The 27420-nt window shown below is 35.5% G+C and overlaps 3 protein-coding genes and 2 long non-coding RNA genes across 6 annotated transcripts; 1 reads left to right on the top strand and 4 right to left on the bottom strand.

Annotated features, from left to right (window-relative positions):
- Positions 1–3343: 3343 nt before the first annotated feature.
- Positions 3344–4826, bottom strand: LOC112292590 (uncharacterized). 2 transcript variants are annotated; one of them, XR_002972780.3, is made up of 3 exons: positions 4389–4826; positions 3691–3989; positions 3344–3566 (listed from the first exon to the last, which is right to left on the bottom strand). XR_002972780.3 is itself a non-coding variant. In XM_024541233.3 (2 exons), the coding sequence occupies exons 1-2, from the start codon at positions 4757–4759 to the stop codon at positions 3755–3757; spliced, it is 606 nt and encodes a 201-aa protein (XP_024397001.1). In that variant the 5' UTR covers positions 4760–4826; the 3' UTR covers positions 3484–3754. The 2 variants fall into 2 exon arrangements, 1 of the variants encoding a protein (XP_024397001.1); XM_024541233.3 differs by having other exon boundaries at positions 3484–3989.
- An 878-nt stretch (positions 4827–5704) lies between these two features.
- On the bottom strand, positions 5705–8300 carry LOC112292588 (uncharacterized). The gene is made up of 5 exons (XM_024541232.3): positions 7702–8300; positions 7222–7336; positions 6835–7021; positions 6451–6674; positions 5705–6180 (listed from the first exon to the last, which is right to left on the bottom strand). The coding sequence occupies exons 1-5, from the start codon at positions 8112–8114 to the stop codon at positions 6052–6054; spliced, it is 1068 nt and encodes a 355-aa protein (XP_024397000.1). The 5' UTR covers positions 8115–8300; the 3' UTR covers positions 5705–6051.
- Positions 8301–11665: 3365 nt separating this feature from the next.
- On the top strand, positions 11666–12751 carry LOC112292096 (uncharacterized). The gene is made up of 2 exons (XR_002972612.3): positions 11666–12145; positions 12315–12751. It is a non-coding gene; the product is annotated as an uncharacterized LOC112292096 (long non-coding RNA).
- Positions 12531–13707, bottom strand: LOC112292094 (uncharacterized). Its single transcript, XR_002972610.3, has 3 exons — positions 13494–13707; positions 12937–13040; positions 12531–12756 (listed from the first exon to the last, which is right to left on the bottom strand). It is a non-coding gene; the product is annotated as an uncharacterized LOC112292094 (long non-coding RNA).
- A 2394-nt stretch (positions 13708–16101) lies between these two features.
- Positions 16102–18129, bottom strand: LOC112292117 (uncharacterized). The gene is made up of 2 exons (XM_090256111.1): positions 16785–18129; positions 16102–16694 (listed from the first exon to the last, which is right to left on the bottom strand). The coding sequence occupies exons 1-2, from the start codon at positions 18127–18129 to the stop codon at positions 16102–16104; spliced, it is 1938 nt and encodes a 645-aa protein (XP_090112237.1).
- Between the last annotated feature and the right edge of the window lie 9291 nt (positions 18130–27420).

Genomic DNA, 27420 nt, shown 5'->3' with positions numbered 1-27420 from the left:
TTCCACTTCGTTGTCAATCCTTCATCTTCTTCTTTGTCTTCAAGAAGGGGTTCTAATTTCTCTTGCAATTCTCCATCAGCAGCTTGAAGAAATAGATCAACTTTGTTCGGCTCCAATGTCAATTTTTCTACCTTCGATAATTGAGAGTACTGCCTCTCAAATTCCCTTAGTAGCTCTGTTGCTTGCAAATTCTTATTGGGCCTTTCAATCCATTCCAGAAATAGCTTCTTAGTAACGCGATCAGCATCTTCCAAGAAATATTCGTCTTTCAATGCATGTGAAAAAACCTCCCATGAATTCCCATAACGATCCGTAATCGATGTAATGTCGTCTCTTATCTCCGGTTTTGTGGCAAGTCCAAATAATTCAACCATTTTCTTCTCAGAAACCTGATTTAATTCCATTTCACGAACATTACATCTTAAATACCTTGAAATATTCCTCCCATCAAATTGATCAATTTTATTGACCACTGCTTGTAATGCTTTGATTGCCAAAGCTTCCTTTCAATCATTGCTTTGTTGTTGCTGCATTAATAATGAGAAGGCTTGAAACATACTAGCAATAGACGGATCCATGTGCATACCTTGTCCTTTAGAAGAATCTCCACCAGAAACTCCTCCCAAAAATCCTTCAAAATTTTTATTTTCATTTTTCATAAAATAAAGATAAAATCAACCAAAATCCAATACCTTCTACCTCAAGCTTTCACGTTGGGTTCACCACTTTTGTCGTATTACGTGCTTTCCTGCTTGAGAACGCGCCGGGCGTCTGGCTGTAGAAGGTAGTATAGAAATTTGCCAATATTCAAGCAGTTTATCAGTTTTTGACTATTGGAATACAAACAACTGCAAGAATACACCGTAAATCTATACAGATGCCCTTCGACTGCTTGTCAAAGTCCTTTTTGCCCCAGCCGATAGGTCTCTAGACGTTACAGAGAACCCCGAACAATCCAAACTGCTAGTCTTCGATACCGCTTTATACTCACGATCTTGTATCCACTGATTGTCTTGTTAGATTAATCCAATAAATTTCATTCACTCCGCATACTCAATCCTATAGACACCCTTTTAACTCTTCATCATAGACGTAACTCGATTTCACAAAACAGTCAAGAGTAATCAAACCCACTTCATTAAAAATCCCGATTCACCATTACAATACTAACTTCAGCAACGATTGCCTCAGTGTTCCTAAAACCCTATGAAGAAAAAAAATCCAATTCTCTGTCTTCTTTCCCCGCCCGAAGCATAAAGCTAGCTCTCTGATTCTTCAAAAAACTCCCCAAAAACTTATTCTCTCCCCTAACCTTATCCTCTGAATTTCTTCAATCTTCCGTCTTGGATCCAGAATTGGCTCCCACCGTCAAAGCTTGGATCCGAAATTGGCTCTCGCCATCAGAGCTTTCTCCCCCATTTTTACCTTTAAGAGATCTTTTTATTGAAAACAACGTTCCCTGAAACGGCACAAAGAACAGGACAGCCTAAAACAGAATCGAAACCCCGTAATCGGAACCACATTGAGTCGCCCGACCAATTCAGGTCTCATATTGGCTAAGAGTCTAGTAGTAAGATCTGGATGTCCCCATAATTGGATCAAATTGGTCCTTCACATCAGATTGGCTGAGGCCCGTAGTAAGACCTGGATTTTCTCGTAATTAGACTGCATTAAGTTGTCTGGCCAATTCAGGTCTCATATTGGATAAGAGGATCCGGATTGGATTCTTGAAATTGGATCCAATTGGCTCTTCGAACTAGGCTCACCCATCAAGTGAATTGGTCCTTTCTCTTCCTGTTGACTCCCGTTATTGGAATTGAATGGAGCATTTCAGTATGCCTCGGCTGATTGTAACGGGGTGACTGAACCTGGCCACTCAATATTTGCACTGGAGTTGGTCGTTGCTCCCAATATTCGAGGTAACTGAACATTAATAAAAGTCCCCTTTCTTTATATTTTCACAGTATACTCGTGTTACAACACGACAACACATATTAGACAAATCTTACGAAGATTTAATATGATTGATGCTTATTCATTGTCCACACCAATGGTTGGATGTGGTCGTGATGGTCATGATCTATACCGTCTATTCAAAGAGGAGGAGAAAATATTGGGAGATCAATATCTATACCTTGCAGTGGTTGGAACACTTTTATATTTGGCTACATCTACAAGTTCAAATATTGCATTTGCAGTTAATGTTCTTACAAGACATAGTCCACGTCTAATACTATGACATTAGAATGGCATCAAAGATTTATTACATTATTTAAAAGGGATTATACTATATACAATCTGCAGATCCAAAATTGGTAGGATATTATGATGCAAGATATAAATCTGATTCTGCAACAACTAAATCTCAAACATGATATGTATTTTTAAGACATGGAGCTAGAATATCATGGAAATCAGTGAAATAAATAATAACTGCAACTTCATCCAACCATGCAAAAATTATTGTCTTACATGAAGCATCTTGAGAATGTATTTGGTTGCAATTAATTGATAAATTCATTCAAACAACTTGTGAATTTTCATATGATGATTCTTCAATTATCTTGTATAAAGATAATAGTACTTGTATTGCACAGATGCAAGTTGGTTTCATTAAAGGTGACAAGACAAAGAATATTGATCCAAAGTATTTTAATTATATCCATGACTTGATTACTGATCAAGCAATTATAATTAAGCAAATTGAATCTGAAATAACCTTGTTGATCTCTTCACCAAAGCTCTCCCATAGTGCAACCATCATTGACTTACTTATGACATTGGTATACAACGACTTACTTTTCTTCAATAAGAGAGTTAATGAGCTCTTTAAATAACTAAGAAAAATGATGTTGTACTCTTTTTCCTTCATCTATGGTTTTGTCCTTAAATACAATAAGATTTTCCTAGATAAGGTTTTAATGAGGCAACAAATGTTGATCTTGCAAGATTACAAAAAAGTACAGTTCATAATTCTATACAAATTTTATATTATGTAAATATTATGATGAGCGAGGAGGAGTGTTAAGAGCATTAAATATAGTCGACGATCTCCATAATATTTATTGTAGACTATAGTAAATACCATAGCTACAATATTTGGAATGTAGTGGAAAAGAACTATTTATCATTTTCCCTTGTATCCGAGATACAACCAGATCAATAGATTTTTATGTGTGAAACTCTCTCTCCTTAGAATCCTTCTTGTGTGTATTACTTACTATTACTCTTGTGTGTGTGTATTACATACTACTACTCTTGTGTCTTTCTAAACATTCTCAACAACAAGAACCATAATTACAGAAACAGATTGCCTTGTAGACAAGCTGATTTGTCAATGCTATTGGGCCAACAAAAAAATTCCATAAATGTAAGCAAGTATTGTAGGTCTATCTGCAAGCATCTTCGTCCGCAGTATGCAGCAGCTGCAATAATCGGAAAACCCCATGACGAGACCCTGCCACTCAGGAACTGCTGAGCATATCAACATCAAGAATACGCTATTATTGTAGAAGCAAATTAGAACTGCTTGTTTCCAGATGCGTGCCATAATATCACGGCATTGGCTGCAGAAAACAAACAATTCAAGGAATTATTTTCTGAAGTGCACAGAGCAGCTAAAAATAACTCCTTCACCTATCAACATTTGGCCATTGCGCCTCAGAGTACAATCCTGCTTATCCTACTTACTGATTGAAAGCCGACAAAGGCATATGAAAAAGCTCTCTCCACGTTGGTCTCTCGGTAAACACGCTTATTTATTCCACCACAACGTCACGTCCTTGCGCCTGTTGATCTTCTTCTGCAATTGAAGCAACCCGTACAACAGGGCTTCCGCGGTCGGAGGGCATCCAGGCACGTAAATGTCCACAGGCACGATGCGATCGCACCCACGCACCACCGAGTAAGAGTAGTGATAGTAGCCTCCTCCATTCGCACAGCTGCCCATCGAAACCACCCACCTTGGCTCTGGCATCTGATCGTACACCCTGGGTACCAGCCACCCCGATTCTCGTCAGCTCTAGAGTCGTCAAATTAGCTTGGGAGTGAAATTACCATTAACACCGCTGAAAGCATTGTTGTGGAGTTCAGACGAATCCTGATTTCTTAATTTATGGCAACCAGAGGCCACTAGAAGCTGGCGGCCCACTACCAGGGTGCCAAAGTTCCCACACATGCAACGAGACAATATATGTTGAAAACCTATCATACCCCATAACTGCAAATATGTGACATTCACATCCCGAGTCTAAGCCCAATAAACACTCAAAATCACATGACTGAGCGCACGAATCACACGAAGGAGGAAAACCCCAAAAAAGAACACCGTATCCCAACTTTTCAAAACCCCTAAACTATACATCGCACACGGGGGCTCAGAAACTTACTTGCGCAAGGCGGGTGCCATCTTGTTGGTGAGCGTTCCGGCAACTATCATGCAATCCGACTGGCGCGGGCTAGGGCGAAAGATGATCCCGAACCTATCCAAATCGTACCGAGCAGCGCCCGTATGCATCATCTCCACGGCGCAGCACGCCAGGCCGAAAGTCATCGGCCAGATGGAACCCGTCCGCGCCCAGTTCATGAGCGCGTCCACCTTGGATAACACAAATTCCGCCCCAGGCCCGCCCTTGGACGTCGTGCTCGACGTGGGCGCATTCAGCGTGGTCGACGCCACCAGCGCGGGCGCGCCTGTGTGCAGCAATCTCATAGTCGCATTCCGCGATGCAGCCTGCGCGGCTCTCGGCAACAACGCCATCTCGCAACACCTTCAAAACACGAAAACCCAACACCCGATCACCCGAAACTCGTTCGACATAGAAACCACTTTCTCGATCTGTCGCTCTCTCCACGCAACCTCAGAGATAATCCCAGGGCTGAGCGAGAATTGACTGCCCATAACCCTAAGCGATCTCCGAAGCTCCACGTAAACGGAAGGCATTCACAAAATGGGTGCTGCGTGTACTTCTGCCCTCGCATCGATTTCGGTATTTTGCATTCTATTATCGACACTGCGCTCCAGCGAAGGATTCGTTCCCCTCTTTTCCAACAATTGTTGGCTAAAGAACTTGACCACATCCATACTTTTACACCAATTCACTACAGCACATATTATTGCAATTCATAGATGTTTGGAAGGGTCGTTCTTCATACCTTCTATGTCATTTGACTTTGTGACTTTTACAATTATCTGCATGAACTCAACATTACAAAGTTGTAGATGATCTATAAGAGAAAACATATTTTCCATAACTTCACATACCTGAAATTAAACATTCTCAATTGATCGCTTCGATCGTATCTCCTAGCGTCTCAAATTTGCAGTGATAACTTTCATTGTTTTTAAGAGCAAGTAAGATAATCAATTTTCATACAGTTTAATTACTTACCAGTTTTCAATTTCCATGCATACTTCGTTTCGAGGCATTAAATTCCTCTTCATTAAAAGGCACAAGATTAGTTGGAGTTTAAGGGAACAGTGTTTCAAAATGGATCCTCGTGTCGGACAACTTCCAATTTAAATAAAGAAAATCACCTATTAGGCAGGCAGAAAGACAAAGAGATGCACTTCTGATATAGTATTCAAACGTCACAGAAACTTTCTCTGATCAATACAACCTAAAATTACATCTACAATAAACAATCGGAGAGAATTTGACCCTGGAACGGGTGTCTCCCACGTTTGAAACACACTAATCAAAGATACTGTTCGAATGATAGCCCAAGAATTCAGCTCAAATGATAAGAACAAGAGCAATGTTTCACTAATCGACCGGGCGTAACCATCCAATAACTTCTCCGACAGAAAGGACTGGAATGCTGCCACATTGTGATTCGTAAAGGACCACTCTACCTACAGCAATGTACTGGTAAAGTCTAGGTGTTAAAACAGCATTAATCCCGCTTAGGAACAAAAACTACAGTGCTCCTCTTCGTGGGTCTACTATCTCAAAGCTTTTGAACAAATGGCGTCCCGGTCATGTAGCCGTGCATGCAACCTCTTTGGTCATGCAGAAGCTGTTTTGGTTTCTAAACCTAAAAGAGTGAAAGCTACTGGAGTTCCGGCTTTATGAAGTGGCGTGTCAAAAGTTTAGTAAGATCAAACCCAACAAAATGATCACAATCAAATAAATCTTGAAGTTGCTCATCACATACTATCATCTTCTTGTTGGAAGGGTCCTGCGAACGAAAAACAGCTATGAGAACTGAGGTTACACACATTAAAATCAAAATGGTGTATACGGCGTACCAAAAAAGGAATTGAAAAGAACTACATGCTTGAAACATTTCTTTCAAACTGGAAGAGTATTACCAATTTGAAAAAGAATATTAAAAATGTTTTACTAAACAACTAAAATTTCTCAGAAATTATACCTTGTATCTTGAGACAACTAGGTAAAATATCAAGGATAATGCTGGAGAAAACCACAGAAAAGAGAGGTAAAACACCTGCAAATTATTTTCTTTGATGTAAATCCACAAGCGCTTCACCGCGTCAGCTCGAGAAACCTTGCCATCCTCAGCGTCTAAAAACTTGGCTAATTGTTCCGAGATGGGACACGGAGCTAAGAATCCTACAATCTTGCCCTTACCACCGCCACTTTTGTCTGCTTTTTGCTTCTTAGCTTTTGGCTCAGCATCTTCGGTATCTGTGTCCCTATCTCTACCTTTTGCTGCAAAACAGAAGAAAAATGAATTAGAATGAAGGACTACAGATCCGACATACAGGAACTAAGATACCTTACAAAAGAACTAACAGACAGATAAGAAGGAATCCTTAGAGTCTGTACGAGGTCACATTAGAGCATTAGAGCAACATACAACAGCACTTACCAGCAGCCCCAGTACTCCTATTGTCGAGAGGAAATATATGCTTGGACAGTAACTTATTCATTTTAAACATATCGGTAGAGTTGGTGCCAAGTAGATTTCGTAAGGCATCGTTGCAGATAATTTTCCGCTTGTCATCAGGGTCTTGAAGATTGTGTTCCCGGATGTAAGCCCAAAGTTGCTTCACCACCTAGCCAAGTAAGACATAATACGATCCATAAGAATCCAAGTAGATGTGAACATTTCATACCCAATATGTACTGGACAGATGTACAACCGCACATGTAGAAACCGCACGGTTGGAGTCTGTATCCCCATCAAGGAAATATTGTGCAAAACTATCTCATACTACGGGATGCATCACATTCCGGGTTCGATAATAGAGTATACCTGCGTTCTCGGCAATTCAGCTTCGCCTATAATTGCTTGAAGCAAAGGCGAAAGAGCACACACCTTCGTAAGACCACCTCCACCACCTGTCCTCTTCTTCTTTTCCTTCGTTACACTGTGCCAGGGGAACAGCATTACACAGGTACCATTTCAGATACCTCTAAAACCCTCTAGCACACTACTTCTTGATCCAGGCCCTCACAGTGCTGCAGAAAAGAAACTACTCATAAAATTTCCGCCACTGAAACTGATGCCTCATTTTGTCGTAAATTGTATATTCGCACATCAATTCGCTCAAAATGGCGAGCAATGGAATTTGTGACATTAGGTTTAGGTTTATGAAGCACCCTGTTGCACACAGGTAAAAAGGCTGAATGCATCGCTCATATGCAAATAATTCTTTTCACGAGTAAAATAAGGTAGGGTTTTGATATTCAAATTGTAAAAAAAAAAAGTAAAAAACTTAGAAACATTAGGTACCTCGCTTTGATTGCGCGATCGATCTTGGCCCGCGTCCGCTTAGAATCAGGCTCGCCGCGGGTCTTAGAACCCTTGCTGGACTCCCTACTGCCATCTCCATGCTCCTCCTCCCCTTCCTCCTCATCCTCATCATCATTGTCGTCGTCGACATCTTGCTCTCCACCTCCCACTTCCTCACCTCTTTCATTAACCCCTTGTCCCTCTCCTCCTCCGCCGGCCTCCTCCTCCTGCTCCTGCGACTGCTTCTGCAGATATAGATCAACTTGCTGTCGAATAAACGCCTTCTTATCCGACAAATCAACTCCCAGGTCACTCTGCAGCTGCTGCCGAATTTCTGTCGTTGTGGTCGTATTCAAGTCCGCCTTCTTCAATACCGCAGTGAGATGTCGCACTATTTCAGCGTCTGACACCATTTTTGACGTCTTCCCTCCCACGATCACATATATCTGCCAGCCTTACTCCCGCCTGACCCCTCCGTTTCCCAATTGAAAACACTCGTTCGAACCCCCCTCTCCACCCTCTCGCCTCCAAGCGCTCACTCCTCGCGACTCCACCATGGATCCCTCGCCCAATTGTCCGCATCCTCCGACTCGCCCGGAACACACGATGAAAGACCCTCTCGCACCCCCGCCCCCAAGCGACGTGATGCTGAGGCGCCCATTCTCCACATCTTCACATTTCTTACATCCATATGATCCATGTACCCCTTCAACACATTTCCCAATTCATCCAACGTCACCGCCGCAACCCGAGATACCCCGGGAAAGAACCAGAATCATGGAAAAGCATACATTAACATCCCGTTATAGACATCGCCAATAACATCGCCATTTTCGAACATTTCTAATGATCTAAAACCTTCGTCAAGATAGATATGAAGCGAACACCAAACCGGCACATTTGAATGCGGAGGTGCGGTTTGAAATATGACAGACCAGTTACCCTCTGTTCTAGATTTTAGGTCAACATTAAAGGGATCAGCCAAAGACGGAGTGGTAGATTTCAAAAGGGTCCTATGACTTTTGAGTTGCTAAAAACCTCGCTACTCGTTTTGCATGTGGCAGGGAATAATGGATTCCAACATTTCGGCACCGTCGAGATACGTTGCGTGGAATCTCTATCTCCTGTCGGTATGGCAGCTTGCATCCAAACCGTCGAAAAGCCGATTCCATCTTAAGGAATTTATGGATGGCGAATGCACATGGACGTTCATCCATTTTGCATCGTCGTCTCGTCGTGTGAATTGGACTTGGTGGTGGAATTGATTGATAGTGGTTTCACGTGCTTTGGTGATATGAAAATGGACATTTGGTGGATTGACTATATTTTTGCCATGATTCCATGGTAACTAGTTATTAACAATCTTAAATGAATGATATTTGTAGGAATGCTCCAACATCTTCAAAGGAACAGAACATTTTGTAGAATATGTTTGATTCTCACCATTTTAGATGCAAACCGGTTTTTTATTTCTGGTTTGGCATTCTTCAACTGCTTTACATGCTTCATTAATTTAGAATTCAAAAACTTCTATGTGCTATTTATTTGTATACCAGCATCAACAATGGGAAAATAAGAATGATTGTAGCCATTCATCAATAATTCGTTCAAAAATGCCAAAGAATGTCACAAATGATCATTTTACAAAGCATGTCTAACAAAAGTAAACAATCTTATCTATTTGCATATCCACTTGGGAAGACCATCCATGGTCATGTTCCAACTTTGAGTGTTGCATTTGGAAAGACCTATCTATTCTTGTATCTGCTTGGAAAGACTATCCATGGTCATATTCCAACTTTGAGTGTTGCATTTGGAAAGACCTATCTATTCTTGTATCTGCTTGGAAAGACTATCCATGGTCATATTCCAACTTTGAGTGTTGCATTTGGAAAGTCCTATCTATTCTTATATCCACTTGGAAAGACTATCCATGGTCATGTTCCAACTTTGAGTGTTGCATTTGGAAAGTCCTATCTATTCTTATATCCACTTGGAAAGACTATCCATGGTCATGTTCCAACTTTGAGTATTGCATTTGGAAAGACCTATCTATTCTCATATATACTTAGAAAGACTATCCATGGTCATGTTTCAACTTTGAGTGTTGCATTTGGAAAAATCTATCTATTCTCATATATACTTGGTAAGATCATCCATGGTTATGTTTCAACTTTGAGTGTTGCATTTGGAAAGACCTATCTATTCTTATATCTACTTGGAATGACTATCCATGGTCATATTCCAACTTTAAGTGTTGCATTTGGAAAAATCTATCTATTCTCATATCTATTTGATAAGACCATCTATGGTCATGTTCCAATTTTGAGTGTTGTATTTGGAAAGACTGACTTCACGATCATTCAATAGAAAGTGTCTATAATAATAATAATATATTATATAAAAATAAATAAATAAATAGATAAATAAATAAATAAATAAATAAATAAATAATAATAATAATAAAAAAATAAAGATGTGATAGGGTTTGAAATAATAATATGCTTCCTTATGAGAAAAAGTAAAAAATAGCATAAAGAGGTTTTTCAAGCCTAGAAGAACTTTCTTCATTGTTGTAGATTTCAAATTTAAACCACATAGATTTAAAATTGATTAATTAACTCTACCACAAATGCACCGAAATTATGGACTTGTTTATCTCATCCATGTTGTCGTATTGAAAAGAAGCATAATTTGTAAAAATAGTGTGAAATGTTATGAAAGTTTGAAATATAATTAAAAATAAAATAAATATAAACATAATAAAATATTTGTCTAATTTATTTAAGTTTGTAATTTAAGTTTGTAATTTTAAGTTTTGTAATTAAAGATAGAAGTTGTAGGATTTATTAGAAAGAAGTGTAGAAGGGCTTTGGAGTCAATAATATTTTGACTTTTGGACCATCCCATGTAGGTAGATAAGATAAGTGATAGAAGACTTCATTTCTATTGGTTGGAAGTCATGCCTAATAGGCTTTGAGATGTTAACTGGGACTATACTAGAATTTGGAACCAATTTAGGGCAACCCATTTGAAGGAAGGCAATTTATTCAAAGTTTAGAGGTTGAATTCAAATTTATTATTACTATTATTTTGGACTAGAATTTGAATAAAATAAATGTGTGATTTGGAGTTGTAAGGAGAGAGTTATAGTTGTTTGAAGTTAGAGTGTGATTTTGAGTACCTACTGCTACTCTTTTGAGCATATAGAGAGTTATAGGAAAGCTTTGAGGAATTGGAAAGTAAGGTTTGAAAGCTCACTTAAAGAACTACATTTTATGTAAAAACATCAATATATTTTAGTCTAAGATGAAGGAGAAAGAGCTTTTGGAAGTTAGTATTCAAAACTGGGATATATAAGTGAGTTGTTTTTAATGGAGGTTTCAGTTTTTGCCATATCTTGAAATTTTGGACAAATTTTTAGTTCAAAAATTCCACAAATGTATATGACTATGTTAAGAAGTTGCACATGAAAAATTGATAGTGTTTGAATATTGGATTTTTGAGATATGAAGGAATTAGTACATAGATGCCTAGAAATTGATATGTTTAGCACCTACTAGAAGTTAGGTAATATCCAAAAACATGTAATGAATTTATGATTGGATTTTTATGTAGAGGAAGTCAAAGATATAAGTTAACTTGTGGAAAATTTTAAACCCAACTAAATGGTTAGATTGGTAGTTATTGAATGATACATATACCAAAAGAATCTCAACAAGAACAAAAGTGAATATAGGCTATCTTGGATACTCTTGTGCATCCTACACCTGTGTATTTGATGTATTTGTCTTCTTGAAGACAAGCTATAAATCACATTAGTATTTTATAATCTTGCAACTTGTTTGAGTAATTAGTGGCAACCAGAGGCCCTGCACTTTCTTGAGACAACTCTCTCTACTACAACAACGTTCATCCACAATAATTTGGAAGGAGCTCTGGGTCAATTTGCTTGTGGCAATTAACAGGGGATTTCAACCGGTATTTCTGGATCCTGAAATATCTAATCAACTGAAAACCTGCGAAGAACAGATAACTCATCCATCTGCTGCCAGCATGAACAGGCACTCCCTCTCCAACTTCTGGACATCAGGCGCCAGGATTTCTAACAATTTCTTCTGTGCCACTCACTTCATCTGAATCAGGGTTAGGTAGGACACACAAGTTGCTGCTACACTACACTTAACGTTTGTAGGGGGTTTGTGTGTTGTTGATCACCTTTGAACAGCCAGATGCAGGTGCTGGTTCACTTGTATCTGCCTAGTGATATTGGGATTATCATGATGTGGGATAGACAGTTTATTACAGATCGGCGGTATATTTCGATTTAGTCAATGCGATATTCATAGTAAGGTCTGTCAATGCCTACGCAGTTTTAGGAAAGTGCAAACACACAAAAATATTAACTTCAACCGAAACGATTCAGATAGCTGCACGACGTCAGGTAAATTACTCTTAACCTTCATAGTGTTCGGGTGAATCGCAAGAGAGACGGCGTTCTGGCATTTAAAACTTTCAATACTGTCTGTAGCGGACTAACCACATAAGTGAAACATGTATTGATGTAAAGTTACTAAAATCATGGATTGCTGTTTGGTTGATGATATACAAAGAGAAGTCGTCTCCTCAAGACAGCTCCTACCCATACACAAAGTTTTCCGTAAATGTAAATTGTATTTCGACATATCCAAAACAGCATGAAATATGAAGAATTATGTAAAGAAATACTCACGTAACGATTCACTTCGCCTGGGGGAAATTGCAAACAAAACCCAAGGCTCGAGGATTACATAAGTGTTGGTAAGGCAAATATCAAAACAATTAGTGGATTGTTCTAAACACCCATCCGAATGTAAAAGAAATATTATAAAAGGGGCGTGATGTCTCCCATGGGTAGACACCAGCGAGAAGCCAAAATGATGATTAACTTACCAACTCAACCCAACAGGTGAGTTGAGTCACATCCCCTGTTATAACTACATCCTGTACTTTGACCCTCACACAGCCTACAGTCCAAGCTTGGTTCTGCGCCAGTGCCTACGCTTGGCGTTGTATCTGTTGGAAGCATGTCTTGAATAAGTGACCATTTGAGACTCAGAGGATAAGCCCAGACCAAAACATTTATAAAATAAGACCTCAACCAGATACTTCCCACCGCCTACAGTTCAGTACTTCAATTCCATTCGGGTCGCCGGATCGCAAAAATTCCAGAAATAAACAGCGGCGGAAACTAACCTGATGGTATTATCGGTACGCATACGAATCCAGTGCGGAATTGGGCGATTCTGCCTTAGCTTCTTCGCCAACTTCTTCTTGATCCTGAAAGTCTTTTGAGAAGGCTGAACAGAAACATAAACATGAGAATATAACGTCAGTATCAGCCCACATAATAACCCTAATAAATTAGTTTATGATACGGTGGAACTGGTGCGCAGAAAGTCAACGCAGTGGAATCAAACAACTAAAATCCTGACATCCTCTTATACAAATTCGCGAAGCGATGCGGCGAAGAACAATGACGAGGGCTGAGGTAATCAGAGTCCATTCACGGAATGGCCCTCGTGGCTGGGAACCTAAAAAACTACTGATGACAGAAGAAAATGAAAAAAGAACAGTGTAGACATAAAACATGTCATTGCAATAGAAGGTTCAACAGCATCAAAAATGTAGACGACCACCGCACGCTGAAACCCTAAAGACACCAATGTACAAAAACGAAGCAACTTTCACGAATGTGATGTTCTGAATTAACAATGTGAGAACAGAAAGCGAGGGGGGTTTGGAAGACGCACCATGGTGAGAGACGACGCTCAACGCAAGCGAAGAGAAACGAGTGGGCGAGGGATGCGAAAAGAGAGAGCTTCGGATGCACAGGGAGGGAGAGTTGTAGGGGTGTCCCGAAACCCTAATTCTTCTATTAACAGCCACCGTCAGATGTGATGGATCGGAAGGCCCACCGTCCACATCAGGTTCCGTCTTCTTTCTCGACATAATCATCCATTTTTAGGATGAAATATGTGCATCTTACATTGTCATCCATTTAGAACCGGGGCTTCACAAACCACGGTTGGTGCGGTCCCCATCTGGGAATTATGGACATCAACAAAGTTGAAAAACTGTGCCTCTTGAAAAAAGGAAGAGGAAAAAATAAAGAAGCGAATTTCTTTTTCCAATCATTTATATAACCATCAATTACAACTTTAAAATATTTTAAATTCAGCTATTTCTTAACCCCAATAACATGCACAGGATTATAAAATAAAATAAAATAAAAATGTATCGAAACATATATATATATATATATATATATATATATAAAAATCCAGTAAGAGCACCTTTTATTATCTCATTATTCTATAAAAGCCCTCTATACGAAAATTTAGATTGAATCCATGAACCAAGTGTAATAATGACAGTAATAATGGAATTTATATTAAAAGTTTCTTAATGTGATTATCTCTTTTATTATTCTGACATGGCACATGTATTCATGTGTATACACACATGATATATAAATATATAAATATGTATGTAAATTATGCAAGTTATTTATGATATATATGTATATGCATATAATGTTGTATAATATACATATGTGAATTATACAAGTTGCAATTTTCACCCAATTCCAATTCATTACTTCCTTGCATGTACTAAAACGATTCTTAATTTGTATAAATAATAATGATAAGGAGCTGATTATGGTCAGATGCATGACTTGATGGTAAAATCAAAGGGTAGTAATTGCATACTGCAAGTAATGAAATGTTTTTTCTGAAATGAATGTGATAAAAAGTAAAAGATACTAAGAAGGCTATGCGAAGATGGGAGCATGTTTGTAAGCCCAAAAAATGCAAACTTTGAAAATTAAAAGATATTGAAGAAAAAATTGTGTACATCTCTAGTAATACTCCATCCTACAAAATTACATATTTATTTACAAAGTTTGTAGTGACTTCATGATTGAATTTTAAAATTTTATTTTGTAAGGTTTTGTAAGGAAAAGAAAGAAAGAAAGAAAGAAAGAAAGAAAGCAATATCAGTTTTCTAAAGATTCTGAAAAGTAAAGTATTTTCTAAGTTTATTTATAAGAATCATTATTTACAATTGACTTAGAGTTTATAGGAATTTCAACAATATTCAAAAGTTGAATAATAAAAAATGTGATTTTGCATATCTTCTTTTCATTATTAAGTCTTTTGAAGTTTTATAAAAATAAGATACTTTTAAATATTTTATATTTTAAATATATTTTTATAATCTTATTATTTTAAAAAACATTAAATAAAAATATTTAGAAGAATTATGATATTTTTAAATAGTAAAATGTTTTTAGAAAAAGAATAAAATAACATATATAATATTTTTTTACATCTTAGAAGTTTAAGTATATATACTATTTTTTGTATAAAATGAATACAATAATTTTTTTAAAAAAAATTAAAAGTCTTTACGTAATTAAATATTATAATAATGATTTTTTAATTATTGAAAAAAATTAATATCATTAATTAAATTTCTATTTGAATTACATTGGTTTCATTAATTTTTTTTGATGTTAATTTTATAATAATGATATTATTTATATAATATTAAATTTAATATATTGTATACATAGTAATTTGAACTTCTAAGAATATCATTGATAAAATTTTTGAATCTTAATTAATAGATAAAATAGATAAAATAATAGAATCTACATTCTTTTGTTTGTATCATAATATTTAATTTTTTTTTTCTAGTTGGACACTTCTTTTTAATTGCACACACACCTTTTTATGCCATTCATCTTTGTATAAATATATTCTAAAACAAATTATTTTATTTTATTTCAAATTACGATTTTTATTAAATTTATTTCTATAATATATACTTATCTATTTTTATTCTATAATTTTGTATTATTGTAGCCTTCAATTCTTTTGTTTTACAAAATCTTTGTCAAATATATATTTTGAACCGTAAAAACATAAAATGTTAAGTTTTATTAGTTTATTTAAGATATGAATCACAAACAATAAAAACCTCAATATATTTTTGTGTCATACAAAAAGAATAGATACTTACTTAAAGATATTATAATGTTAAAACAAGAATGGCTATTGCCAAATACAAAAAGACCGAAGATTTTTGAAATAAGATTAAAAACAAGAAAGGTTTTGACAAGAGTGAAGAAGTATTCACTCTTATATATATATATATAATCTAATTAAAAGTTTCATGGCAATGTTCTATAAGACATCTAATATGTGCCAACTTGTACCACAAGTCACCAATATGTGCAATAAATGGTAAACTTGTAAGCCAAATTTATAACCTACTAATCAACTAAAAATATTTATAAAGTTATATTTTATTCAACCAAGTAGAGGACATGTTTGTATACAACTGAGCAGTGGATTAGCCTTGAGGTGGACAACCGAGACGTGGATTACACTTGATTGACTCCAAAATCCGTCCACCCAAACTTGAACCTGAAGCACCGCCTGAAGCACTTGGTAAATTGAATGCAGCCTCAGTTCGTTTCACTTCTTCAAGTCTTTCGAATTGGGCTTCGCTCTCTACACTGTCCATCCAAGCCTTTAAATGGGAGCCATGCAGCTCCAGCCTATAGAGTTTCTGGACCTCAAGGTCCACATCCTCTTGGGTCAATACATCCATGCTTCGACTGGACCCTGAGTTAATCCCTGCCCTCGTGAGCTTGAACTGGCGCACCTGGTCCTCGTAAGTGGTAAGCATGCCTCGAAGTTCTGCAACTCGTGCAGTATTGCCCTCGCGCTGTTCCATCTTGATTTGTTCATCGAGGTACTGCGGGATGGCGCTGTGATACGTGATGATGCTGTTCTGCTCTAAGAAGCCAGAATAGAGCGCAGCTGCGTTCAGAACAACATCGTTCTCGGTCTTGAAAAACTTCTCCTTCTCCACTAGTATCGTCAAGATCTTCGTTTTTTGCTGCATATCGTTATCGCTTTCATCAATAACCTTTTGTATATCTTCATCCACGACCGAGCGAGTAGCAGTTCTTCAAACCGAACTCTCACGAATGTGCATTGTATTGGGACAATCGCAAGTCCTGCACTTACCGGACCTAAAAGATAATTTATTGCAGAATATAGCGTCACCATTAGCATCTTCAACACCTAAGTTCGAGAGTACTGGGATTGTAGCTGGGGGCAAATGTTTGGAAATTATACTGAGTATGGGAACTGGCAAAGCACTATCTATGAGTTCAGATACGATATCTCTTGCAAGTGGGAGCTTCCCGACTGAGTCAAGCAATCCAAAAGCCGTCTCCATATTACTGCATCTGTCATGACAGACTTTATCTTTGCACTTGGGTTCAGTACAGATTGTTCTAGGATGGTCTAGAGGATAAGTTTCCTCATATACTTCTGCTCGGACCAACTGTTTTGCATAGTTCTTGATATTCTCACATGTTTCGGACACTTCATTCCGAATCTTCCTGGTTTCTTCGAGATTCGCCTGAATATTAGCCGAAATTTTGCACAACGGTTTCTGTATTGTTTCCAGCATGACTCTTACACGGTTCAGAGCCAGCGTATCCTGTATGTAGTGAGGTTCCAGAGATGCGATGTGGCCGATAAGCCTGACTGCCTCTTCTGATGATTGCGTCCAACTTGACTTGAAATTGTCGGTCTCCTTATCTGGAAATTTGATGTCGTTCTTCTTAGCTGCTAAGAATCGGAAACTCTCGCTGTCGAAAAAGTAGAGTGTATTTTGATCATCCAGCTTTATATTCAGCTCGATAAAATCATCATGCGATTTCGGTTTCAGCATGTCTTCAACAAGGACCACAGTGTTCCCAGGTTGATAAAACGTTTTCCTCGAGTTCGTAAAGCAGAAGAGTATATTGCTTGAAGCATCTTTGTGAAGTTTCTCAAGCAAATGGACAACGCAGTACCTGAGAGATTTCGTAAGCCTCTCTTCATCTGGCCTGAGAAGTATGCAGACAGCGTGCAGCACCTCATACTGGGAGATGAATGACAGGATATCCTTCATATTCTTGACATCCTGATCATAACCTCTGGTGTCCCCAATTCCGGGAGTGTCGATCAGCCGTATCGACTGGGTCCCTTGAATGTTAAAATTGTAAGCCTTACACTTCTGAGTGCACGATGCACCTTGGCTGGCCGCACCCTCGTCCTCATCTCGCTTCCCAACAGAAACAGTTTTCTTTACAATTTTTCGGTTCTCGAAGCTCGATAATGTAAACCCAGAGTATATAAGGCTCTTAACGTCACCCTCAAGCGCTTCATCGAGAGAAGGATAACTGAGGTAGTTACAGAGCGCGTTGATGAATGTTGACTTGCCAACTCCCGTTGGCCCTAGCAGCAGGATGTTGAGAGTGCTGGTGTCCGTCCGCGTGTTAGCTGCGGGAACCAGGGCTAATTCCTGAACTCTGTCCATGATCCACTAGCTAAGTCCGCGATGTACCAAATCACGCAACTTGATGTCTCAACTCTCGTCCTCAGCCGCACGCGCCTGATAGTAAGATCGCCCGCTTAACTGTGTCAGAATATCTGAATGTCATGAGTGCGGCGAATTCAACTAGACATACTTTTGACGGGTTCAGCAAGCTTTGAGGCTAAGGTTTCGAAACGGCCCTCAATTGATCGATCAGTACAACACGATTATGAACAACATCATGTTGCCTCATCGGCAGCTTGCATCTTCTCCAACTTAGAAACTTTCCGAAGTTATTTAGTAATATGTAAAGAAAAACTTGTAACTAGCTTAGAAAGTTTCCTAAGTTACATGTTAAGTAATATGTAAAGAAAAGCTTAGAAACTTTCCTAAGTTATTTAGAAATATATAAAGAAAATCTCTCAAGATGGGATAATTTTTTTTTTTAACAACTTGTCATTATATTTAATGCCAATTATTATTTTATTTTGATAAAGACATAAGAAATAAAATTAATGAGAAAATATATTTTATTATTAAGTAGATTGAACAAAGGTTAAATCTAAAGGTAGAAGATGCCTACAAATACTTTATAGATGTCAGTAATAATTTATATAATTAAATAGGCTTGAATATTGTTATAATGGATTTTGATATAAGATTCATTGATATATTCTAATGTATATTAATTTATATACATATATATATATATATATATATATATTTATATAACTATCTATTTGTTTAATATAATAATTATTACAATAAATAGCACAATAATACACATATTAAACTAGAAAAAAGAAGTTCTATTTTGTTTAGTACAAGTTTCAGCAAAGATAGTTATCTTCCTAATTAAAAATGATATTTATGGCAATAAAGATGAGTCCTTTTAAATTATGCTTAGAAGATAATTAAAATATAATTGATTTTTTTTCTCATCCAAATACCTCCAAAATTATAAAAATATATTATTTTGTGAGGATAAAATTTACCCCTTAATTCAAATTATGTGGAGACCTCACTTAAATGCTGCTTGTTATTAATGGTGTAAAGTAAAAAGTACAATCACTAAGAAACAATGAAAGAAGAAGGACCAAAAAAGTGAAAAAGAAACAATTAAACAAATACACATTTTGTAAACTTGTCAAAGTCTATTCACTACACTTTTACTTAATATAAAGAAAAAATTACAAGAAAAAAAAAATTATTGTAAATAAATCTTTAATCATGTGATGATGCAAAGAACATACAAATATAAGTTTAATTGTTTTTCTTTTGAGTAAATTTATGTGGAATTTATATTTATTAAATATATTTTAATATAAATTAAAAAATCACATGTTTGATAAAATATTATAATCCTATTAAATAAATAGCTTCTATGTCTTGTATATTCATGAATTTTATAACATTCACATTGTTATCTAAATTTTATAAATGAAATAAGATAAACTAAGAAAGAGATCTTTAAGTTTGAAAAATTAAATTTTGGATATATATATATATATATATTCTTCTAGTTCTTTGTTTTCAAATATGTATTCTAAAAAAAATTAAAAAAAATCTATAGATATAAAATCAAATAAAAAAGTCAACTATATAGCCATACTTATGGTTCTAAAGGAATTGATACATATATACAAATTCTTCTAAATTATTTAGACATTTTATATATTTTTCAAATACAATATTTTATAACAATCAATTGTATATTTTTGTAACTTAAAATCTATATTTTTATATTTAAAAGTATATGTTAAAATCATATATATATATATATTTATAAATATATATATATATATATATATTTATAAATATATATATATATATATATATATATATATATATAGAATAATACTAAATTATAAATTTATGAATAAAATAAAATATAATATAATAAATAAATATTTATAAATAATTAAATTACAATTGATATTATTTAAGATCTTAGTTTTAAGAAATTAAGAAAAAAATATATTAAAATTACTACTTATTTGTGGTTAATATATTATTACTATAAAAATAACATAATTGTATAAAATATCTTATTTATGGCCCTACAAAGTAAAAAAAAAGCTCATTTTGCAAAAAGGCAACATTAGCACTTTTTAGTTTTACTATCTTTTTGACTATTATTTATATTTCTAAGATAATTTGTTATAATATTTTAAAATTAGACCTTCTATAATATAATGGTTTCTTCTTTTTTCATTCACTAGTCATATTACATTACAATACCTTCAAGGTGGAAGTTGGTCCAATCATTGGGTGGAGCAAAGTAGCCGTGAATTAGTTTGTCTTGGTTCAACAGTTCTTTTTGTAAGGAGTAAAGTTGTTGTTATCATCTCCTTTAATTTTTGCATGCTTTATATATTCCGTACAATAATAGATTTCAACGTTGCAAAGCTACGATTGTAAGAAATTTGAAGTTTTTTTTTTTTTTTTTATATAGTTATTGGTTCCATTGAGTGTTGCATAGTGTATAAAAGTTCACTCAAAGTTAATGGTGGTGGAGGTTGGATAGCAAAAACAACCCTTTTGAATCCACATTATGGTGGAACACTTGTGGCAATAAAAGAAACTGCATAATCTTTGGATTTAATGATGATATATTTTTTTCAGTCAATCCTTGAAGGCTTGTGTGGTCGGAGCGATTATTGCATCTTTAATCAAGAATAAAAAAAATTGTTCTTGTAGTGTATACCTGTTTGTATTTCTGTACTTTTGTCATTTTTATTATGTAGAAATCAGAGATAGTACTTATAATAATGTAATCACTAAGAAAATTATTAATTATATATCATGTTTTAAATTCTCAATAATGAACTAGCAACAAATTTATGTTCTTTCTTATTAATGGCTTCATATTAGAGCGTTGAATTTGCATTCTGTTATCACATTGATATTGCTACAATTGTAGTTGTCTTCATCTTGGAATTGTTGGTAATATAAATACATGCATATGGATCTCTTTTGCTCATTGGCTTGCATGCATCGTAGTTTTTTGACCAATAATTTCAAATTAAGCAATTATAGATCTTTGTCCTCAATTACAACATTATTAAAACCAAAGTTGAGTAGACCCAAGTAGTGGATAGGCAATTGTAAGCGAATATTAAGAACATAAATCTTAAAAAAAGAAATCCTCAATACACTCTTATGTCATTAAAAAAGATTAGGAAATCACTAAAGAGAGTTGAAACAGAACCAATCTTTTTTAAGTGTCTAAGATCTATCTAATTCACAATAATATAAAACCTCATTATAAGATAAGTGTCAAAGACAAGAACTCGATGAAAAAGCAATTCAGACAAGTGAGCCTTTACTTAAAGAAAGGTAACAAAATATAAATAAACAAGTATGTATATTGAAAGAGAAATTGGAATGGCTATTGCCAAAAGACAAGAAAACTAGAGACCCTTGAAACTAAACTGGAAGCAAGAAAATAATTGATAAGAGTGAAAAAGGCTTTACTCTTGTCTCTATATATACTATCTAATTAGGGACTACGTGGCGACATTCTAGAGGACCTCCAATATGTGTTGACTTTGTAGGAAGCATGCCTTGACTTACAAGGCAAGTTTTTCTACGTGTGGGCCACATAGTTAGCTTGATCTTCAAGCTAACAACATGTGTGGCACATGATTAACTTATTGACTACGTTTCTAATCCAAAAAGTCAATTAAAGACACCTATGAGGTCAAAGCAGCATCTATGAAGCTTTTAGGAAGCTTCTATATTAAATACTATAGAATTAACTTACTTTTACATACTTTTATTTACTTCCACCTATTTGTATGTGTAATTACTAGCTTACATGAATATGTTTGTGATATTACCCCTCTTTCTAGGAACGAGTTCCACGAGGAGCGGTCATCATATGTCGAAGAAATCTATGATGCGACAAATTATATTTGCCACATACTCTGATCTTTGTTCTCTTTGAAGATGATTGATAGGGCCTCTCAACCATTGGTAGTATCCCATACCAGGGTGGAAAGACTATCCAGTTATTTGATCATTGTTGATGCCTTCATAACTTCCTTCGAATAGAATATTTGGAACACCATCAGGAGTTGTTCCTACGTCTAGAAAAATCACCAAATATCAGGAGTCCCTTTCCAAATTGTAATACCAAACGCATTGTATCTCGCCATCTATTCGAGGAAGGACATGTCATTTTTAGAGATCTTCATCTCGATTGCGTCGACTTGAAGGTTGTGACAATCGTAATGTCTCATCCAACAAGTCAGCAAATGAAGGCTCTTGAGTCGAATCCACTGGTTATTGGTTCTCCATCTCTTAAGCGTCACAACTACAAAGAAGCTACAAACAAAGATTGAAAGTAGAATGTTATCTTGCCTAGATATTGTTTTTTTTATAAAAAAGATTTTTATCTTGATTTTGATAGATGTCATCGATGAAAAGTCTCCATCGCCTTTGCTGCATTTGCAAGATTATTTATTGGCTTCTATGTACATTCACTAATATCATATCTGTGCCAATGGACAAGATATTCTAATTTATTTTGACGTCGCCTTGAATCCAAGACTTCTTCTACTTCAAATTCTTCATTATTGTCCACTTCTATAGGAGGAGGTAGAGCTTGTCATCTTTTTGGTATGTCCATTGTCTTGTATGGTTTAAGAAGAGACATGTAGAATACTGGATGGATTTTCATTGACTTTGATAGATATAAATGATATGCAACTGGATTGATTTGTGCAGAAATAGAAAATAGTCTAAGTTTTTGATAGTCCAACTTATCACAAGGACGAGTGGTCTTGATATTGCGACGAAGTAGCCATATCTTATCACCCAAGAGGAATGATGGTTATTCCTTTCGATAGACATCCGCATTGATCTTTTGTTCTTCTTGAGCTTCTTTTAACTTTGCCTTCATCGTTGCATGTAGCTCTGATAAATGAATCGCCAAATCTTTCACAATAAGATTATCAACTTTTGAAAAGTCAAAAGTATCAAGTCATGGATGATAACCATAATTAGTAAAGAAAGGTGTTTATTTTGTAGAAGAATGTACCGTGTTATTGTAAGCAAACTTTGCCAATGGCAAAAGAGTTGTCCAATCATCTTGTTGGTAGTTAATGGTACATCTTAAATATTCCTCCAAAACTTGATTAATACACTCCGTTTGTCCATCAGTTTGAGGATGGAATGCCAAAGATAGTTTTATATCCACTTTTAGAATCTTGAAAAGAGTTCACCAAAATCTTGATACAAATTGAGTTCTCCTATCTGATATAATATCCTTGGATAATCCATGATAGCGATAGATATTGTCAAGAAAGAGCTTAGCTATTTTTTCAGCTGTGATAGATTTTGTACATGGTACAAAATGTGCCATCTTGGTAAAACGATCTACTATCACGAATATAGACTCATAAGAACCTGAGATTAGAAGATCTATGATGAAGTCCATAGAAACAGAAGACCATGGTTGTTCTGGAATGGGTAATGGCTGAAGAAGTCCAAAAGGACGATGACGAGGAGTTTTTGATCTTGAACAAACATCACATGATTGTACAAAATCTTTGACTTCCTTTCACATTTGAGGCCACTAAAAATCCCTAGATATCAACTCTCAAGTCTTATTATATCCAAAATATCATGCTGCTGAAAAGTCGTGACGAGCTTGAAGAATACGTAAACATGCTTCTCTTTCTAGAACATATAGATGTCCTTCAAAATAGAGTAGGTTGTTCTTGAATTCAAATTTAGAAGGATCAAGAGATTTAAAAGAATTATTCTTGATATCGTGAACAAGAGGATCTGAAGACATACTTAATTGGACTTGCTTAAGAAAAGTTAAATTAACAGTCAGTGTTGATTTTATTGCTCGAAGATGAAATTGCTTCGGCTTCAAGAGAACCATTTTTTGTTGTTCAAAAGCTGCATCTCCTTCTTTTGATACAAGATAAGAATGTCTAGATAAAGCATCAGACAAATCTTGTTATTTTTTTGGCCAATAAGTGATGATGAACTCGAATCTTGATAAAGACATGCTCCAACGAGCTGGATGATGATTTAATATGCATGCTGATATAAAATACTCGAGGTTCTTGTGATCCATATACACAATGACTAGACTTAAAGCGCCTTCTAAATAATGATGCCATTCTTGAAAAGACTCTACAATTACAAGAAGTTCTTTGTCATAGATCTCATAATTAATTTCTTCTGTTGAGAATTTTCTTGAATGAAAGGCTACTAGATGAAGTTTGTCATCTCTTCCCATTTGTGATAAAATCGCACCCAGAGCAAAGTCTGATGCATGTGTTTCCATAAAGAATGATTTGGAAAAATCAACACGATACAAGATTGATGCAAAAACAAATGCTGTCTTCAAAGATTCAAAAGCAACTTTCGCTTCTTGATTCCATCGGAGTTTGTCTTTACAAGTCAAACGTGTAAGTGGAGCTGCAACTTGAGAAAAGTCCTTGATGAAGATTTGATAGTAGTTGGCAAATCCCAAAAAACATTGGACATCTCTTACCATTTTTGGAATCTTTCAATCTATAATAGTTTGAATTTTCTTAGGATCCATCATAAGTCGATCATTTGAAATGATGTAACCTAAGAAATTGACTTGAGTAGTGTGGAATATACACTTTTCTATCTTGACATAGAGTCCTGCATCTCTTAATTTTTTTAACACATGACAAACATAAAGTTCATGTTCTTCTGGATTCTTAGAATAGATCAAGATGTTGTCTAGATAACATACCACAAAATCATCCAAAAACTCTCAAAAAATATCATTCATTAAATGTTGAAAAGCTGCTGGTGCATTTGTAAGTCCAAAAGGTATGACGTTGTATTCAAAATGTCTATACCTAGTTCGAAACATAGTCTTCCATTCATCTCCTTCTTTGATGCGTACTAGATTGTATGCTCTTCGGAGATCTATTTTTGTATAGATCTTAGCTTGATTCAGTTGATGAAGAAGTTTAAATATTAAAGGTAGTGAATACCTGTTCTTGATGATAATCTTATTGAGTCCTCGATAATCAACACATATCCACAATGATCCATCTTTTTTCTTCACAAATAGAATTGGAGCTCCTGTTGGAGATTTAGAATGGCGTATGAAATTCTTGGCTAGATTTTCTTCAATATACTCCTTGAGTTTAGTCAACTCATTTTGTGATAAACTGTAGATTGGTCCGAATGGCGGTTGTGCTCTTCTTGAAGGTCAATTGAGCAATCATAGGGACGATGTTATGGGAGTGTATGCGTATTATTTTTTTCGAATACATCTTGAAATTCTTGATATTGGCTTGGAATGCCACTTGAAGTCTTTCCACCAGTAGCAACAGGTGTGGCATAAATAATATATGGTGATTTTTTCTTAGCAGCATACAAGAAAGCTTTTATACCTATAAATATGGATTTCATTGAACTAGACTTATGACTCTCTACTTGATTAAATACACTATTAATTATACTTTTAGAAAAAGTAAGAGTTTGGAAAATTCAATCTATTTGAGGGTTGTATTTTTTTAATCACGATAAACCTAAAATAACTAGATTAGAGGGAGATCTAATGATATTAAATACTACAAAGCTATTATGACTATTGATTATTACTTCTATAGGAAGGATTTTGTGAGTAATATCTCCAAAAGACAATGGACGACCATCTATGACTTCTACATGAACAGGTTTAGTTTTCTGTACTAAAGATTTGCTATGTCTTTTAGTAAATTCTTCATCTAAGAAATACGCCGAGGCTTTTGAATCTAACAAGGCAGAAGCTTTGTAATATTTAGGTCCTAAAATAATATTTAATATAAAACAAGGAGAGGGCTTTGAGGAGAGAATAGGACGTTTACTAGATGTTGTGCAAGGTTCCAGCCGCACGGTCTCTATTGTAGCTGCACAAACTCGTTTTCTGACATATTATCTTCTTTTATAGCCATACTTCTCATTTTGTGATTGCGTCATTTCTTTGGACAATGTTGAGCAGTGTGCTTTGATTCTCTATAATATAAACATAATCCTTCTTGAGGACGACGAGTCTTTTCTTGCTGAGTAAGAGGTTTGAAATGTACTGCATCAATTTGCATATCCTCTATTTCTGAATGTATGTGTTGAAGAGGTATTGATATTGCCATTGAATTATAGTAACGTTGAGGTCTACTTGTATGGTTTTCAGATCAAAATTCAAAAATTTAATTATCACACTTCACAGCAAAGTCAATTGCTTGACTCAATGTTTGAGGTTCAGGTAAGTTGAGCATTAATTTTTTTACCTCATATTGTAATTCATAGAGAAATTGGTTAATAAGTGCAGCATCATTCTACTTGATATCAGTTGCAAGTTGTCAAAATTGTGAAGTGTACAATGTTACTGATCAATTGTCTTGTTGTAAAATACAGATCTTACTGGTTGCAACACAAATTGCATCATGTTCTCCATACATGGATTGAAACTCCACCAGAAAAGCCTCTAGATTATCCAATATTGGATCTTATCATTCAAAAAAAGATGAAAACCAATAATGCTAAACCTGAAAGAAGCATACTAATGAATCTAACTTGCAATCTTGGAGTTGAATAGCATTGGAGTTGAAGTTCAATCACAAGTTTCACTTGATTGATAAATCCTCAAAACTTGGATCTGATGCCATCAAACTTCTTGGGTAGGACAATTCTTGGTTCTCTAACACTGGAAGGGCATTCTACCATAGAAGAAAGGACATGGTTTGATGCAGATGTTGAAGTAGCTCCAACCATTTCTATATCTTCACTTCCTGCCAATCTTGTTGTTCCTTGTGGTGGTAAATTGAGTTGATGCATCACAAGCATTAACTCCCTCAATTGCTCTTGTATTTATGCCATTGTACTCTTCACTTCAATAAGTTCTGCCATGATAATACTTAGAAAAGAGAAGATGTCTAATATCGCTTAAGACAAATAGAAGAGAGGACTTGAGAACAAAGAAAATACTAAGGATAATATCAGTTTAGAAGAGGGTAATCCGTAACTTCTAATATGCTTATATCTTATAAAAAAAGGGATAATCTACTCTTAATCAAGATTAGACAAAACTTTGATATTCTAGGTGTACTCTTGTCAATTTGTCAAGGACAAGAACTCGATGAAAAAGCAATTCAGACAAGTAAGCCTTCACTCAAAGAAAGGTAACAAAATATAAATAAACAAGTATGTATATTGAAAGAAAAATTGGAATGGTTATTGCCAAAAGACAAGAAAACTAGAGACCCTTGAAACTAAACTGGAAGCAAGAAAATAATTGATAAGAGTGAA

Source organism: Physcomitrium patens, chromosome 15, assembly GCF_059467195.1.
Source record: "Physcomitrium patens ecotype Gransden chromosome 15, ASM5946719v1, whole genome shotgun sequence".
NCBI classification, from domain to species: Eukaryota; Viridiplantae; Streptophyta; class Bryopsida; order Funariales; family Funariaceae; genus Physcomitrium; species Physcomitrium patens.
The sequence above is the reverse complement of the archived record's forward strand: the minus strand, read 5'-3'. Positions and strand labels throughout refer to the sequence as shown.